The following is a 16,693-nucleotide window of genomic DNA, read 5'->3' on the forward strand; positions in this document are numbered from 1 at the left end:
GAAAGCAAAAGCATCAGAGAGGCAGACGGGATTGATCTTAAGCAGAGTTTCCAAACAACAGATCAGCAAGCCATTCTTAATGTGGGACACAATGTTCATAATGCTCTTTTGCATACAATGAAGTTGAAAATTTCTAATTTTGTGCACCTCGGAAGAAAGGAAGGTTTGGAAACACAGAGATATATATATATATATATATATATATATATATATATATATATATATATATATATATATATATCATTATAATTTAAAATGTTCTTCTTTAAAATGTAGTTTATTCCTGAAATGGCAAAATTGAATTTTCATCATCATAACTCCAGTATTCAGTGTCACGTGATCCTTCAGAAATCATTCTAATATGATGATTTGATGCTCAAAATACATTTTCAATGTAGAAAACTTAACATTTTTGTGGAAACTGGGATATGTATGGTCATGCAGAATAAGGCATTATCAATATTCTAGTAATATGCATGCTAATATTCAACTAGTTAATAGTGAGAATTCAACCATAAACTAAAGTGTTACCCAAACAAATTTAATAAACATTTATAATGCTTTATATTGTGTTATAATAGCTTGTTAGTAAATTGCAAAAAAGAATTAACGTAGTTATGAGGGTGTTTCTAATACAATGGCTGAAGAAGTGGTAACAGCTTTGACATCTTTCTCTCTTCTGACTTAATCAATTGTTCTATATTATTTCCATCTTTTGGAAAGTCGTGGAAAACTGATCACTGATTTTTTCTTTTGCTATTAGAGCAAATAGAAATATAAAAATTATATTCGCTGTCGTCTCCCATTCACAGCTATAGAAGTTTACCCAACTATGACAACCTTCACTTCTGAGAACCCCGGAAATGTGAAAAGGGTCGAAATGATTCATTAAATAACACATGATAAACTGTTTTTTAAACAATAGAAAATAATTTTAAAGAGTGAATCTCACCGAAAGGCAGTTCAAAGCGAGTGTCCAGCAGGACTCGATGTGGCGTTGGGTTTTTAGTCCCATATATCTCATCTGCCTTCATCAGAACTTCAGAGTCCAGAAATATCCATTCGCCAGGGCCCTCCTGTTCAGATGAAAGGTTATTCATTACGATAAACAGCATAAGAGAGGAATCTGCAGGACCGCCTGAATTGAAGAGCAAGTTCACCAAAAACATCCCATAAGAAATATATTTTAACATGGAATGATGGAAGATTTTGTGAGATATGAAGGACTTCCTCACTTCCTCTGAATGGCAGATGCTTTTGAGCGGGATCCAGGCTGTTCCTAACATGGTGTCCCAGATGAGACCTTTGTTCCACACCTCTACAATGAGGCCCAGGTCCAGTCGGCTGATCTCACTGAAGGCCACAAACAGAACATTAATCTACTTCAATAGTGAAAAATGATTTGTTAGTTTTTGTCAGCAGTGTGTGTAACTGTTGTTTGTGTTTAACTTTTTGTAATTTTCAGCACCTTGTGGGGTCCCTAAGATTTTTGTATTATTTTGTTTTAAAGAAATTAATACATTTATTCAGCAATGATGCACTCAATTACAAATGCATAAATGTAAATTAACAAAAAGTGATAGTAAAAACATTTATAATGTTACAGATTTATCTCTATTTCAAATAAATGCGGTTATGAACTTTCTATTCATCAGAGCCCTTAAAAAAAAATTTCAAAATGTTTCATTGTTTTTTTAAGCAGCAAATCATCATAATAGAATGATTTCTGAAGGATCATGTGACACTGAAGACTGGAGTAATGATGCTGACAGGGCTCGAGACTAACGGCGTCCTATCGATAGAAAATGTGTTTAGGACGAACAGATATATTCTCCAGGACGTCTACAGAACGAAAGACATTTTTGTTTGCGTGTTTATTTATTACTAGCCTATTAGGCTAACTTACTTAGAAAATGGCAAAATTAACCGACCAAGCGCTGACTACAACGGAGCGCGTCTTCTCATGTTGTTACACCGGAGACTTGTTCCGCCGTACATCTATCAAATGGCTTAATGACATCGCAAATATGTTGCGCTGGTTAAACAACGGTAAGGTAAAAACAGATTGAGCACCAAGAAGACGGCCCTGCATCTAAAAACTACACGAAAATGTTAGATAGTGACGCCTTGGGAAGCGATCCAGTCAGAACTGATGTCCTGCGTTTGTGGTAGATGCGCACATTTGTACTGTAACGTGCTGATCTACCCAGCGGCACACGGGTTGACATGCGCTGCTTGTCTCATAAAACGTAAAAAAATGTAAACGTCTGGGAGAATGAGTAGAGCAGACATATAGATCTGAATAAGAGTGACGACGCAAAAAAAGAGCTCTATTCGGTATGGTTTTCTGTGCGCACACACCCGACCCGAAGCGTGCAGCCATACACATAGACAGCGCGCAAGGACTGAATTGAGCTCTCTTGTGTGTCTGAATGGACAAATACACACAACATTATGTCGAAATGTCCGCTTTGGAGAGTATTCATGTAAACTATGTTGGTTATGTCTTAAACAGTTGTGAGTGTATCGGATGTGCATCAGTGCAATTGGATCCGCATGTCATGGATGTCTTAAAGTGACAGAGGGTAATAAACCTAATGCGGTCTGTGTCCTTAATATTGATCATGCAACCAAAGAAAAAGAGAAAAAAGCATTCACTGCTCGTTAATAGCTTTAATAAGGATTCATTATATTTAATTCAAATAAATATGTCTGCTGCTTGAACGAATAAAGAATGATGTATGCAAGTAGTTATAAAGAATGCATATATCATTCATTGAAAAGAGGACTGTTCTACTTTAGGAAAAATGTTTTTATTTAATTTTAAGATATTTTTTAAGTCACAGTAGTTAAACCTGTATCTATATTGCATGTTCAAACTTTAAAATCATTCATATTAACAGGTTAATAGATGTTTTCTCCAAAGAGTATGTGGGTTTGGAAATTTTAAAGAAATTCTAAATTAATGCATTACAATTGTACTTATTAACCCATTATATTTTAGTCATCAGAAATACAATAAGATTTTAGTCAACTAAATCTACAGTAGATAAACATTTTTGTTTTGAGATGGTTGACATTCACTTTAGGACGGTTCAAATTGTTTTTCAGGACGGTTCCAGGACGGAGGTAAAAAAAGTTAGTCTGGAGCCCTGGATGCTGAAAATTAATCTTTGCATCACAGGAATGAATGATATTTAAAATAAATTAAAATAAAAAAACAGGTATTTAAAATTGAAATAATATTTCACAATATTCATTTTCTACTGTATTCCATCAAATAAATGCAGGCTTGGATAAGAGTCTTCTTTTAAAAACATTAAACTTTTTAAACTGTAGTATATATGTGAAGACAAACTGAGCAATGTGTTAATAAATGACCTTCCATAAACTAGCACCAGCACTCCAGTGTATTGAGTGCCTGATCTCCATATTTTTACAGTCTGTGGGGCACTTCACAACACCAACAAGACAAGAGGAAAAGGACAAAAGCAGCCGACGCACATCTAATTAGCTTCATCTTCATCGTCTTTAATAAGATCCCAGGTGTCGTGTAAGATTTTCCAAACAAAAAGATTAAGAGATGCATGCAGTAAAAAAAACTGCACAAATGTTGCTTCCACAAGCCTAATACCAGCTAGAGACTGCGATTTCAGCAATCCTAGAAGATCATTACAAATCAAACTGTAGGACATGGATCTAATAAACTTTGGTACGACTTTGGTATGTAGACTGTACGATGATGTCACCAATTGAATCGTAGGCTACGACGCAAGTTATTATAGAAGAATAAAACATCATCAGCATGCGCTAGTGGTAAACAAATAGAGCAAGATGAATCGCACTTTGGCAATTGTGTTTTTAATGGCTTCAATGGGGATTTCAATATGGGATTCAATGTAAAAAAATAAGCTTTTTTCCATACCCACTTCATCATACAGCAGGTGAAAGCCTCGTCACTTAAAAAATATATATATCACACCTCTTCTGAACAAATTAGCACACAAAAAAATGTAAACTATGAAGAGTGTGTTCGAGAAGTTTACAGAAACACTTACTGCAAATATGCAATTACGTTAATTGATATTTACGTTAATTGACAATTACGTTAATTGATATTTACATAGTTTATATATATCAAGTGTGTGTTTTTTTGCTCAGGGCCCATGAATTTCTTCAAATTACTATACAAACGCTGAAGTCTGATCTGCATAATCACATACAGTGTAAAAATTAAAATAATGCTTGCACCGGTAGAATCGTGGTCCAATTACAGCGGCTTCACACCATCTGCCAACAGGCTCCAAGGCTTTCTACCACTGAATGACACAAACACGGCTTTTATCTGCCGCTCTGCTTGTTATAAATAGAGAAGACCAAAGCACACATGCGCGCAGCAACTAAAGAGGAACATTTGGAAATCCATTCATTATTCATTTAGGCTTTCAATTGTCTCCTAAGTGAGGTGAGGATGAAATGGCTCTAGACCCCCAGAGAACACCTTTGTTTGCTTGTCTGCAATTTCTCTTTTTTTGGCACTTGTTCTTTTTCCAGAACATGCCAAGCAATGATGGGCTGAGTAATTACTAATAGGTTGCTATAGAGACCGCTAGAGCTTGCTGACGCCACACACAGCACGCACGCTAAAAATGCAGTCCCGGAGAGACGTCACGTCTAAAAACTAACCCGAAGGGTCACACGGAGGTTCACACGGAACAGCTGAACTCGTGACACGTCTGAATGATAGAATAACTTTGCCCTTTTATTAAACAAACAAGCGAGGAGCTATATAAACAGCTGTTATCCCATCGGTGATGCGGTTATATCATCATAATTATTTAAGCTAGTCAAACAGGCTCAGAGTGAGCAAACAGACAAAAGTGTGCGGGTTTCTTAAGCTTAACCTCAATGGGCAAGACTTGGTTGGAAGGAAATGTATGCAACACATCATTGGTTTTGAATATTGCTCATCTAGGAGCTTTTTTATAAGGCAACGCTGCTACAAGACAAATGTTTAACTAATCTTGAGTTAATGTGCACTCAAATACTTCGGAAATCGAGGGTAAAGCGGATTTGACGTCATTGACATCACTGGTTAAAATTTATGATTTCTCTGGATTTAAACATTGTTGGAAACATTTGGGTTAAGTACACAAGTCAACAAAATATATAACATTGCTCTGGTTTTTGTGATATTTTAACTATCAAAAATCTTACATATTGTGTATTTAAATATTACATTATATTACGGAAGCTAAAAATATTTCAGTAAGCATTCAGTTAGTATACTAACACCTTAGCCTACTAGCTTAGCATAGTTCTATCTTGTAAAGAAAATGCTTGTTTACGTAGCACAAGATATCAAGAATCAATGTACTATAAGTTATTGTAAATGCATCAACAAAAGATTATAATTAACGAGACAAAGAATTAATCTTTTTAAAAAACATTCTTACCTTAACAGGAAAGACGTTTATAATGTTACAAAAGATTATATTTCAAATAAATTGTCCTTTTAAACTTTCTATTGATCAAATAGTTATAAAAAATATATATAGTTTCCACAAAAATATTAAGCAGCACAACAGTTTTCAGCATTAATAATAATAATAAATGTTTCTTGATCATCAAATTGATTAACTGATAAAAGACTCTTTCTCAGTCAAACTTTAAGAATGCATGACATCAGGCAAGAATGTAGCACATATTATATAATCAGAAATCAATGTAATAATCAGTCTCTGCTCATCGCCCATCGGCCTGTGTTTGTCCCAGAGGGCTCAAACATTATTTCACTAACCTGGATGCTGCTTTTAAACGCTCCTCCGAGAACAAAGACACACAAAGCTTGACTAGATTTAAGGGCTCTGTTCAATTACAAGGACATCTGGCTTTCTGAAATTCCATTAAGACAAGAAAGCATGAAGTCATCAATGGGAACATTATTGTGCCTGTGGACAAGCCTGTAGCATAAATTAAGAATGGACCTGGGACAAAATTGCTCTACAGATTACAAGGCAAATTTTCAGCATTTAATTCACAACGATGTGAAGTGGTTGTAATTTAAGAACGGACTTATGTCATAGCATTTTAAACAGGAGGACTGAAGAATTCATCCATGTTAGGAACTTCATGCATGTTTCTCAAAGTCCTGATGGTCATTATTTTGATCAGTAGTAATCATTCCATAACTAGATTATATGGATCTTTTCCTGTGTTTTCACAAACTTGAGAATTAAATCACAACAGTCAGATTCTCCATGAAAAAATCCCTTCCAAGATTTCCATGGATAAACTGGTTTTCTAAATCAAATAGCCTACTTCTGTAGAAACTTCAATCAGTCTGTTTTCTAATTCATTATTACAAAAAAAAAATAATAATAATTGACAAATTCCAGGTTAATAACTACACTGCACAACAGACCAATGAAAGAAGTTGCTGCTACCGTACTATTTTATGTTTTTGTTTTTTAATTCAGTCTCAATTAAAAAAAAAAACATTATCGGATTAATCAGTTATCGGCCAGCATGGGCCGACCTAGTTATCATTATCGGTAAAATCCTCTATCGGTCAACCTCTTATTTATTTCTAAAACAACTTGCTGTATATATAAAAATATTGATTATAGGTAATTGAAAATAAATTAATCAATTAATAAACTGTTTATATATTTTCATTGATCTATAGTTAGTAGTTTTATACTGCATGTAGTTAATTGAATGACATAATTTAAGGGATGAGTGATTCATTTTATAACCAGGAAAAAAAATTTTTTTAAGAAGTAAACAAAAGAAATGTGTCAACTAGATTGAGTTACACTGATTTAGAGTGATAAATATACTAATACATGTTTAAATAGTCCAAGCAATTTCAAGACTACATGAAGAAAAGCACTACAAATGTGAAACCACAGTCCACATAAGCTGTGAAACTATAGACAACCACATCCCGGTGTCAATGCAAACAAAGACACACATCCAGGGCGGGAATCTAAATAAACAGATAGAAATCTCGGAGACAGAAACGAATGAGCGACAAGGAACACCAAGTCAGTTTCATTTCCTGAAGCAAGCCACCTGTCCTTGGCACAGAGAAAAAAGTTCTCTAAGAGCCATAAAGCCAGGATCAATATTGTTTCCATCTAAACTACATTCTTTTAACTTTTTTTGTTTCTATACTACTTTTTTAATGAAATACATTTATATTAAATATCGAAACCACCTAAAACCAAGGCCACATGTTCACTGTCACACAATTTTCACTGATACTTGGTAGAGGTCGGATTTTGTTGCATCCATGTAAACAACGAAAATACATAAGATATTAGGGTTTTTTTTGCATCCATGCAATTTAGGTCACTTTCCAATGTGGTTCCAAATCTGCAACATATCTGATATCTAATCATCCTACATTTTATCATTGTCATTGTTACAGAACAAATACGTAAGTTAATCACTGGGAGGTTCTAACAAGTGAATAATGAAAGAAAGTATTTTAAAACAGAAAATTACACATTTCACCTTTAAGGAACCAACAGGGTCTAGACGTGGAACGTGACACACTGACAGCCTGATTATCAGGGTTGTTTTCTTGGCGGCTGAGAGAAGCTCATTAGTTTGCCAACAGAAGCTTTAAAAGAGTGTGTGTGGGTGCCTGGTTAGATATCGCTCACTGCTGCGACAGATGAAAAACTAGTGGAAAGAAATCCAGACCCTCTACATAGGACATTTTCCCTAGCACATAGTAATTTATCAGTACATTAGCAATAACAGACTGCTGTCTGGTAAATGGCGTTACAGCGGCAGGTTGTGATAAACAAACTTACAACATGAAGTCCTGCTCCCAGCATGGCTGGTCTCCCCGCACAGTGATAGTGGTACTCTTCACATTTTGGACTTTCAGCGTCACATAGGCGTTGAATTTATCTAGAAATAAAGCAGAAAATGCATGTTTATATACAGTTTTTATGGAAATAATTAGTGGTGTTTGCAAAGTAATTGACTTTAATTGGAACCATAAGTATATTAAGACCACAGTGAAATCTAAAGGCTGTGACACACCAAGTCGACGTCAAAGAACCAGCACCTCTCGGCGACTGTGTCAGGGACAAAAAGCTGCGCTTGAACACACAGCAAAGGTTACAGCTGACTGCCAACTAGCATGTGCGTTCTGAATATAACTGTCTATATCAGCAGGTATCAAGTATCTATATTCGTCATTCAAAAAGAGAAACTTCAAGGCCTGCTGAGGAACAAAATGTAAACAAGGCCGTACTTGCTTTCCAATTTGAATATCAATCATGATGATGCTGTTATGAAAATAAGGTAATTCAGGTAAAATGGACCAATTAAAAAAAGATGAGTCATCCTGCACTCGTGGGCATGTCCATTTTTTGTCCAATCAAATGCTCTCGAAAATTAGAATGTCCCTCCCCCTAATATAACCTGTCACCTGGGGGGGATACTTTTTTTTTTTTTTTAAACGTGGGTATGATATATCTAAAATCAGGGAACTACTTCGTACAAGATGGCCACGACTTGACTAGAATGAGGGAGCGAATTAGTATGTGGCCATGATTTAACTAAAATGAGGAAACGAAAAAATAGAACGTGTCCATGATTTAACTAAAATGAGGGAACAAATTTGTACAACATGGATGGCCACGATTTGACTAAAGTGAAGGAGCGAATTAATACTTGGTCATAACTCAACTAACATGAGGGAACAAATTAGTACAACGTGGTCACGATTTAAAGTCCAACTGTAGTCAATAATTTTATCACTTAAAACTCATCTTTTCTCACCGAAATGACATTTTCTGTGAAAAAATGTCTTCATGCCTTAAAATAGTTTGAATGTAACTCTACACCTGTGCTTCATTTAGTATATGAGGATCCATGAATATGCATATTAGCTCCGTCTCCACTCACTCACACAAGCTCAGAGATCCACTCGGCCAACTTAACTGTAGTAAACACTAGCCAATAATTTAACTAAAATGAGATGAATTAGTGCAATGTGAGTACAATTTGACAAGAATGAGGGAGCAAACAAGTATGTAGGTCACAATTTAACTAAAATGAGCGAATGGCCACAATATCTACTTGTTCTTCTGCATGGCATGTGCAGGGCTCTGTAGTCTCACGTTCTTATTTCAAAATATATATCAACACATTAAAGAAAACTTTAAACTTTAACATGAAACACATCCCTCACAGTTTGTGCTACAGAAATTAATTATAACTCAAACCATGTGAGCTGTAGTGTTATGTTCCTTTTCTGGCTATTCTGACTCCTAAAAAAACACTAGAACTTGCTGATAATCAATCAGAGACATGCGCATGCACGCACACACACACACACACACACGCACATGCGCACACAAAAACTCTTTCAATAACCTAGCATTTGTAGCAATTACTGCAAGCAAACAAAATAAACTTTAAAAAATCCTGTTTTGCATGCTTCTAAAGTAACAGTATTGAAAAAAAATTATGGTAACACTTTAAGGTAAGGGTACATGAATTATCATAAATTCATGCATGAATTCTGCATTCATTCATGCATTAATATCTCATGAATCATCAGGAACTAACACAAGTTCAACATTTTTCATTCATGACTTCATGGATGAACAACACCTTAATTAAAACATTAACTAAGATGAGCACATCATCATGAGTTATGATTTATTACGCATGATCATGATGTTTTCTTTGTTCACAGTTATGCCACCATTAATAGCACATTGTTCATCAGTTTTTCAAAGGACTAGTCACCACTTTAGTTGAGGGGCCACACACATGATGAAGTCCTTGATAGATAATGCTTAGTTAATGATGACTACTGTATTTGAATGTCAACAGAATTTGTGTGCTATGAGTTGCGATAGGTCTATTTTGGGGTCTGTCCAATACAGTATCATCATTAACTAAGCATTATCTACCAATGACTTCATCATGTGTGTGGCCCTCAACTAAAGTGGTGACTAGGTCACTGACCTAGACAAAGAACAAAGAAAACAAAATGATCATGCGTAATAAATCATAATTCATGATGATGTGCTCATCTTAGTTAATGTTTTAATTAAGGCGTTGTTCATCCATGAAATCATGAAACCTGATGATTCATGAGATATTAATGCATGAAGGAATGCAGAATTAATGCATGAATTTATACATGAATTCATGATAATTCATGTACCCTTACCGTAAAGTGTTACCAAAATTATTAGTATGTGTGCATGCTAGTTGGTCAAGTTTGCCTGGGAATCCCAGGGCACGTGACTAAATAAAGCCTGAGCAATAATGCTGTAGTGCTGAGTGAGAGTAAAGATTAGTGTGATTCCCCTCCCCCAACAGCAATGAGAGACAGACAGAGCCCTGACCTCCATAATCTCACATCAGATCCTCAACAGAGTTGAAAAAGCATCACTTTAACATCATTTCTTTGGGAATTTTTTCCTCATATAGAATAATGTGCCACAAAGCGAGAATTGTATTAATTAGCTACGTTACATAATTATTAGCATCATTACAACCATTGCTCATATACCTATACCATATACCTTACCCTAACCCTATATTTAAGCCTTCAGATAGAGTTAAGAGGGTCTGCAGGGGTCTTTAGTGTGATATCATTTCCTGTTTTATGTGATTTTCTGCATTCTTCTGAATGTTGGTTGCACCGCATGACTTTGATTTGGCGTGGAAAAAATTCCATTATTATTATAAAATAACAAAAAATTGAAGAGTTATATTCAAGTTACTGTATATGAATAGCATATTTAATGTATTCCAAAAAATGTGTGACTTAATTGATTCAAGTAAAGCATGCATACGGAATATTTCCGAGTCAAATTCATAAGGACGGTCCTTTATACGCATGCAAACAAGCATGCACGCAAACACACATATACACACGTATGCACCAGTGTCGACTGCAGAAGGATTACTGAGACAGTGACATAACCAACACTTCATTTCCTGTTTGCCAGCGATGGGGGCCGGCCAACACGTGCCCGATGATACACTGTGCCAGTGTGCCGCCCACTGCTCTCCTCCCACCCTAACAGATATCCAAGCATTCAGGGAGCTGACACAATATTATTGTGACGCATTACATGACACTTGCTATATCTTAAGTGTTAAGTTTGCCTGGAAAAGTGTGAAATAAAGTTCAATTGTCTTATTGGCCATTGTTGTTAACAGTGAAGTCCATAACATTTTAGTCCAAGAAAACTTCTTACATTTATCACAAAATCTGCAAGATGCCTTTTATTTATTTTTAGGATTGTACACGTTATTTATAAAAAATATTAATATTTAAAATTAATGACTACCATATTTATAATAATTAATAAAATACAAATCTAAGATAGTAATCATATTAAATGCTGTTATTATTATCATATTTTATTGTCTTATATTTTTATTGTATTTAATTGATTTAAATCACTACATTTTAATGTCAGTTGACAGCACTAATGATGTATTGTATCTATTACTTTAAGCACAGCTTGATATCTTTATGTCAATAGGGCTAGCTCATGAGAAGAGTGGAAGGGACGTCAGCTGTTAAAACAGATTTGATAAACTTTGGTGCTTCACAGTGTTTGTTTCCTTGTTTCAACAGGTTTCCACAGAGACAAAGAGAAACAGGCCTCTCCGCAACAACAAAATGTAACACAAACCATTAGACACAGGGGTCAAAAATACCATCCAATCCATTCACAAAGATAAAGAGTCCTGCTAGAACGAGCAGGTGCTTGTCCTGCTTTAGTAGTGAAGTCAACATGAAATAATAAATAAATGACCCCATTTACTTTCTTGATACATGTTCCTTGTCTTATTATGTGTAACTCAGTAGTGCTTCGGTTATTGCAAACTAAAATTTCCCTATTATACTTTTTTTAGGTATTAGCTTCCATGTAGTGTGTAATATAGCTGCTTTACTGCCTGATATAGATAGACTGCCTGAAACCAGTCTACAGTAATTCCAGTCCTATTTCCTGCTTAAACCTGTGTAGGTTTGTAAAGAATTTGCATAATGGAAGCCTCTGGTCTTCATTTGCTGCCTGCAAGCAACATCTACTTTGACCCTCAAACTCTGTAGTTGTAGCTGAGGCCTTGAAGTAGGTTTGTGTTGTTGACATGTTGAGGGGACGATTTTTTTGTGTGCTGCGAAAGCAAATCCACTTTGCATGCAGTTCCAAAGGATGATGATTGATGACTAAAACATATATGGTAAAACTGATGCCATCGTTAGCTAAAAGTCATATATGGTAATGGGCGTTAAGTTTCCGACACACGCTGTAAGCGTAAGACCAATCACAACAGACTGGGTCATCTAACCATTCAGAGCAGAGTAGACCAATCATAACAGACTGGGCCATCTGACCAATCAGAGCAGAGTAGACCAATCACAACAGACTGGGCCATCTGACCAATCAGAGCAGAGTAGACCAATCACAACAGACTGGGCCATCTGACCAATCAGAGCAGAGTAGACCAATCACAACAGACTGGGCCATCTGACCAATCAGAGCAGAGTAGACCAATCACAACAGACTGGGCCATCTGACCAATCAGAGCAGAGTAGACCAATCACAACAGACTGGGCCATCTGACCAATCAGAGCAGAGTAGACCAATCACAACAGACGGGGTCATCTGACACCAATCAGAGCAGAGTAGATCAATCACAACAGACTGGGCCATCTGACCAATCAGAGCAGAGTAGACCAATCACAACAGACTGGGCCATCTGACCAATCAGAGCAGAGTAGATCAATCACAACAGACTGGGCCATCTGACCAATCAGAGCAGAGTAGACCAATCACAACAGACTGGGCCATCTGACCAATCAGAGCAGAGTAGACCAATCACAACAGACTGGGCCATCTGACCAATCAGAGCAAAGTAGACCAATCACAACAGACTGGGCCATCTGACCAATCAGAGCAGAGTAGACCAATCACAACAGACTGGGCCATCTGACCAATCAGAGCAGAGTAGACCAATCACAACAGACTGGGCCATCTGACCAATCAGAGCAGAGTAGACCAATCACAACAGACTGGGCCATCTGACCAATCAGAGCAGAGTAGACCAATCACAACAGACTGGGCCATCTGACCAATCAGAGCAGAGTAGACCAATCACAACAGACGGGGTCATCTGACACCAATCAGAGCAGAGTAGATCAATCACAACAGACTGGGCCATCTGACCAATCAGAGCAGAGTAGACCAATCACAACAGACTGGGTCATCTAACCAATCAGAGCAGAGTAGACCAATCACAACGGACTGGGCCATCTGACCAAACGGAGCAGAGTAGATCAATCACAAGAGACTGGGTCATCTAACCAATCAGAGCAGAGTAGACCAATCACAACGGACTGGGCCATCTGACCAATCAGAGCAGAGGAAGCTCTCGAAAAGGAGGGGTTTAGAGAAACTGAATCCTTTATAAAACCATTTCAGACATTGTGAGAAAAGAAGTGATGCTGCAATCTATATTATGAGAAAATGAAATTAAGCAAAGTTTGTTTTAGAGCAATGAGTGATTGACAGATGAGGTGAGCTGTTACCCAGGACACATCAGGCCCAGGGCACATTAGCATTAACACTAAAACATTTCACAAAAAGATGCATGCTGGGTTTCAATTTAAAAAACAAAACAAAAGATAAATTGTTCAAACTCAATTATTTAAGGACCTTCTGGTAGGGTTGGGGTCACTATATTTAGCACAACAACGCAAACGAAATAATGAGCAAAATAAAATTAAAAAATTAGTTCTGATCATGATGATGCTTTTAATTAAAAAAGCAGTGAACTGCCAATGAACTCAATTCTAAGCTCTGGCTCTAACCAGGTGGACACTAGGGTTGACAGGAACTAATCAATGAGCATCTCAAAAGACAAAACTATGACACTATGTATCACACCTGGGCGGATTAGCAGAGAGCTGCTTTTCATTCAGATGCCAATAACGGATTCAGCACTTCTCCTGATTATCCATTATGTCAGGTAGCGTAGGAGAGAGAGTGAGGTGGGGAAAAGCTACAGATGAAGCGCACATCAAGTGAGTAAAACCGTAAACTTAAATCATTTTAGTCTCACATAGCCAGACTTTTGATGATTAGGATAAAGTCCAGATTTAAGTTTATTCTGGTCAAGAACCACCCAAACAGAGTTTGTTCTGGTTTTATGTGGCTTCTAGCATCTAAATTATCTGAAATGCCTGATATTACAATATATAATGGTTGGGAAAAAATAAAGAAATAAATCTCACATCAGTGATGTCTTCAACCAGACTGACAGAAAACACAAATTAGCAGGAAAGGGTCTAGACATCTAGAATTTCTGTACATCCAAAAGTGACATGGATGCGAGCTACTATGTGAACAGACAAAACTCCTACTACTTCCATAAAAGTTAACTACATCTGTCTGAAGTTTCCTGAGAACATGATGGTTTTACTGTGTCTTCATGACTGCACCACATCATCATTCATTATTGACTGCAGTTGAGTTTTCCAATAAATTAGTTAAAGGTAGCGTACAATCGAGAGCTGACATTTCCGTTTCACAATCCTGATGAATCTTGAATGAGGTTTGGGATGGATTTGCAGGTTGTATATGCAGGTTCACATGAGGGATTCTTGTATGTGTGCAGTTTTTGCAGTTATGCTACATCAACAAAGAGTTTCTGCTGAACAGAGGTGGACTAAGGAAAAATCCTTAATCAAGTTATGGTTTATGTAATGAGGACATTTTTAGATAGGCGTACAATTCAACTGATGGTGTCATTATTGGTGCCTCCATCATATTTGACTATGTATGATTTATTTATTTGATAATTTATTCGATCAAAATTAAAAGTAAATATATAATATACAAGCATACAATATTTTTTAAATAAAGGTACTGAAATATATAGTTTTCCTCAATTACTGTAGAAAAAAGAGATTATTTTCCTCATGACAATGTGTAAAATAAAATGTTACTGCTTTTTGTCTTTACTAATTCAACTACATGTTTATGAAGCGCAATTTTTTTTTTTTTAAATGTACAAACATTTCTATATATATTCCACTCTTAATTCCTCCACTTAATTAATAGGAGGTAATAATTAAACTGCACGGATAATAATTCTAAAAGAATTATTGATAAATGCTGATTCAAAATCGTATTTCCCTCCATGTTTCCTTAATATACATTCCTGGCCTTACTGTGCATTGTTCATTTTTGTGTGCTATTCCCAAAAAAAAAAAAAGAGTTTTAAAATGTTAACAACTTGTCCCGCCTCTGAAACCACTGCCCTTTTTGGGCTCGTGTAATAAATGTTTTACTTTTCAAATCTGGTACAATTGTTTGAACAACAAAAATTATACTGAAAGTTATATGCAATATGCATAAAAAGTACTAAAACATGACCCAAATATTCTTGCAACACAGTCCAGCAATTTCTGTCCAATATAGGTCACGCATTCACACATTAGAGGCAGGATAATGCTGGCTCTGGCCGAACAAACTTAGTGGTTTTAGCGAGGTAAAGTAAACACTCTCCAGCGATGTAACACAAAAGAGCCACCTGTCACAGACAGACAGAGGCCGACAGGCCTATCCTCAAGAGACTGTTTACTCTCTGACACAATAGAGCCAGTGACACATTGCAGTCTGACATGTGCCGAGCTGCACGTTTGTTTAAATGATGGCGCAGAGCGATTGGGACATTCAGGATCGGGTGTGATCTGAGTTAAGAGTGCTCAAGAGTCTGAGAGGGAGTGAGCTCATCGGTTCAGAAAAAACAGGCTTTTGTGATTTTATTATCCCACAGGGACAGCATTTAAAGGAAATGAGATGCAAAATCAATGACTTAAGACAAGCTTTTTCAGTAATTTTTCAAAATATCTTTTGTGTTCCATAAAAGACAAACATGATTAATGGGGTGATTTTTAGCCATTTTGAGATGAAGTTTGAGTACATTTGGAGTTCAATAAGTATATTCTTAAAAAAATAAAATACATGTGTATATATATATATACAGGTCCTTCTCAAAAAATTAGCATATTGTTCAAAAGTTCATTATTTTCCATAATGTAATGATAAAAATTAAACTTTCATATATTTTAGATTCATTGCACACCAACTGAAATATTTCAGGTCTTTTATTGTTTTAATACTGATGATTTTGGCATACAGCTCATGAAAACCCGAAATTCCGAAATCTCAAAAAATTTGCATATCATGAAAACGGTCTCTAAACGAGTTATTAACCTAATCATCTGAATCAACTAATTAACTCTAAACAACTGCAAAAGATTCCTGAGGCTTTTAAAAACTCCAGGCCTGTTTCATTACTCAAAACCACAATCATGGGTAAGACTGCCGACCTGACTGCTGTCCAGAAGGACATCATTGACACCCTCAAGCAAGAGGGTAAGACACAAAGAAATTTCTGAACAAATAGGCTGTTCCCAGAGTGCTGTATCAAGGCACCTCAGTGGGAAGTCTGTGGGAAGGAAAAAGTGTGGCAAAAAACGCTGCACAACGAGAAGAGGTGACCGGACCCTGAGGAAGATTGTGGAGAAGGACCGATTCCAGACCTTGGGGGACCTGCGGAAGCAGTGGACTGAGTCTGGAGTAGAAACATCTAGGGCTGGTCCGAATACCATTTTTTGAGC

At 36.4% G+C, this 16,693-nt stretch overlaps 1 protein-coding gene across 8 annotated transcripts in view; it reads right to left on the reverse strand.

The window, feature by feature from the left end:
* unc13bb (unc-13 homolog Bb (C. elegans)) overlaps nt 1-16,693 on the reverse strand; it is a 108,705-nt gene that overhangs the window by 75,799 nt on the left and 16,213 nt on the right. For all 8 annotated transcript variants that reach the window (XM_077243002.1, XM_077243006.1, XM_077243001.1 and 5 more), the window contains 3 exons: nt 7,827-7,926; nt 1,236-1,353; nt 953-1,076 (listed from right to left, as the gene is read on the reverse strand). In XM_077243002.1, the coding sequence (XP_077099117.1) occupies nt 953-1,076; nt 1,236-1,353; nt 7,827-7,926 (342 nt within the window). The remainder of the gene's footprint in view (nt 1-952; nt 1,077-1,235; nt 1,354-7,826; nt 7,927-16,693) is intronic.

The sequence above is a fragment of the Siphateles boraxobius genome, unplaced genomic scaffold (assembly GCF_051911475.1).
Source record: "Siphateles boraxobius isolate OS27281-9 unplaced genomic scaffold, OSU_SipBor_1 25, whole genome shotgun sequence".
NCBI classification, from domain to species: domain Eukaryota; kingdom Metazoa; phylum Chordata; class Actinopteri; order Cypriniformes; family Leuciscidae; genus Siphateles; species Siphateles boraxobius.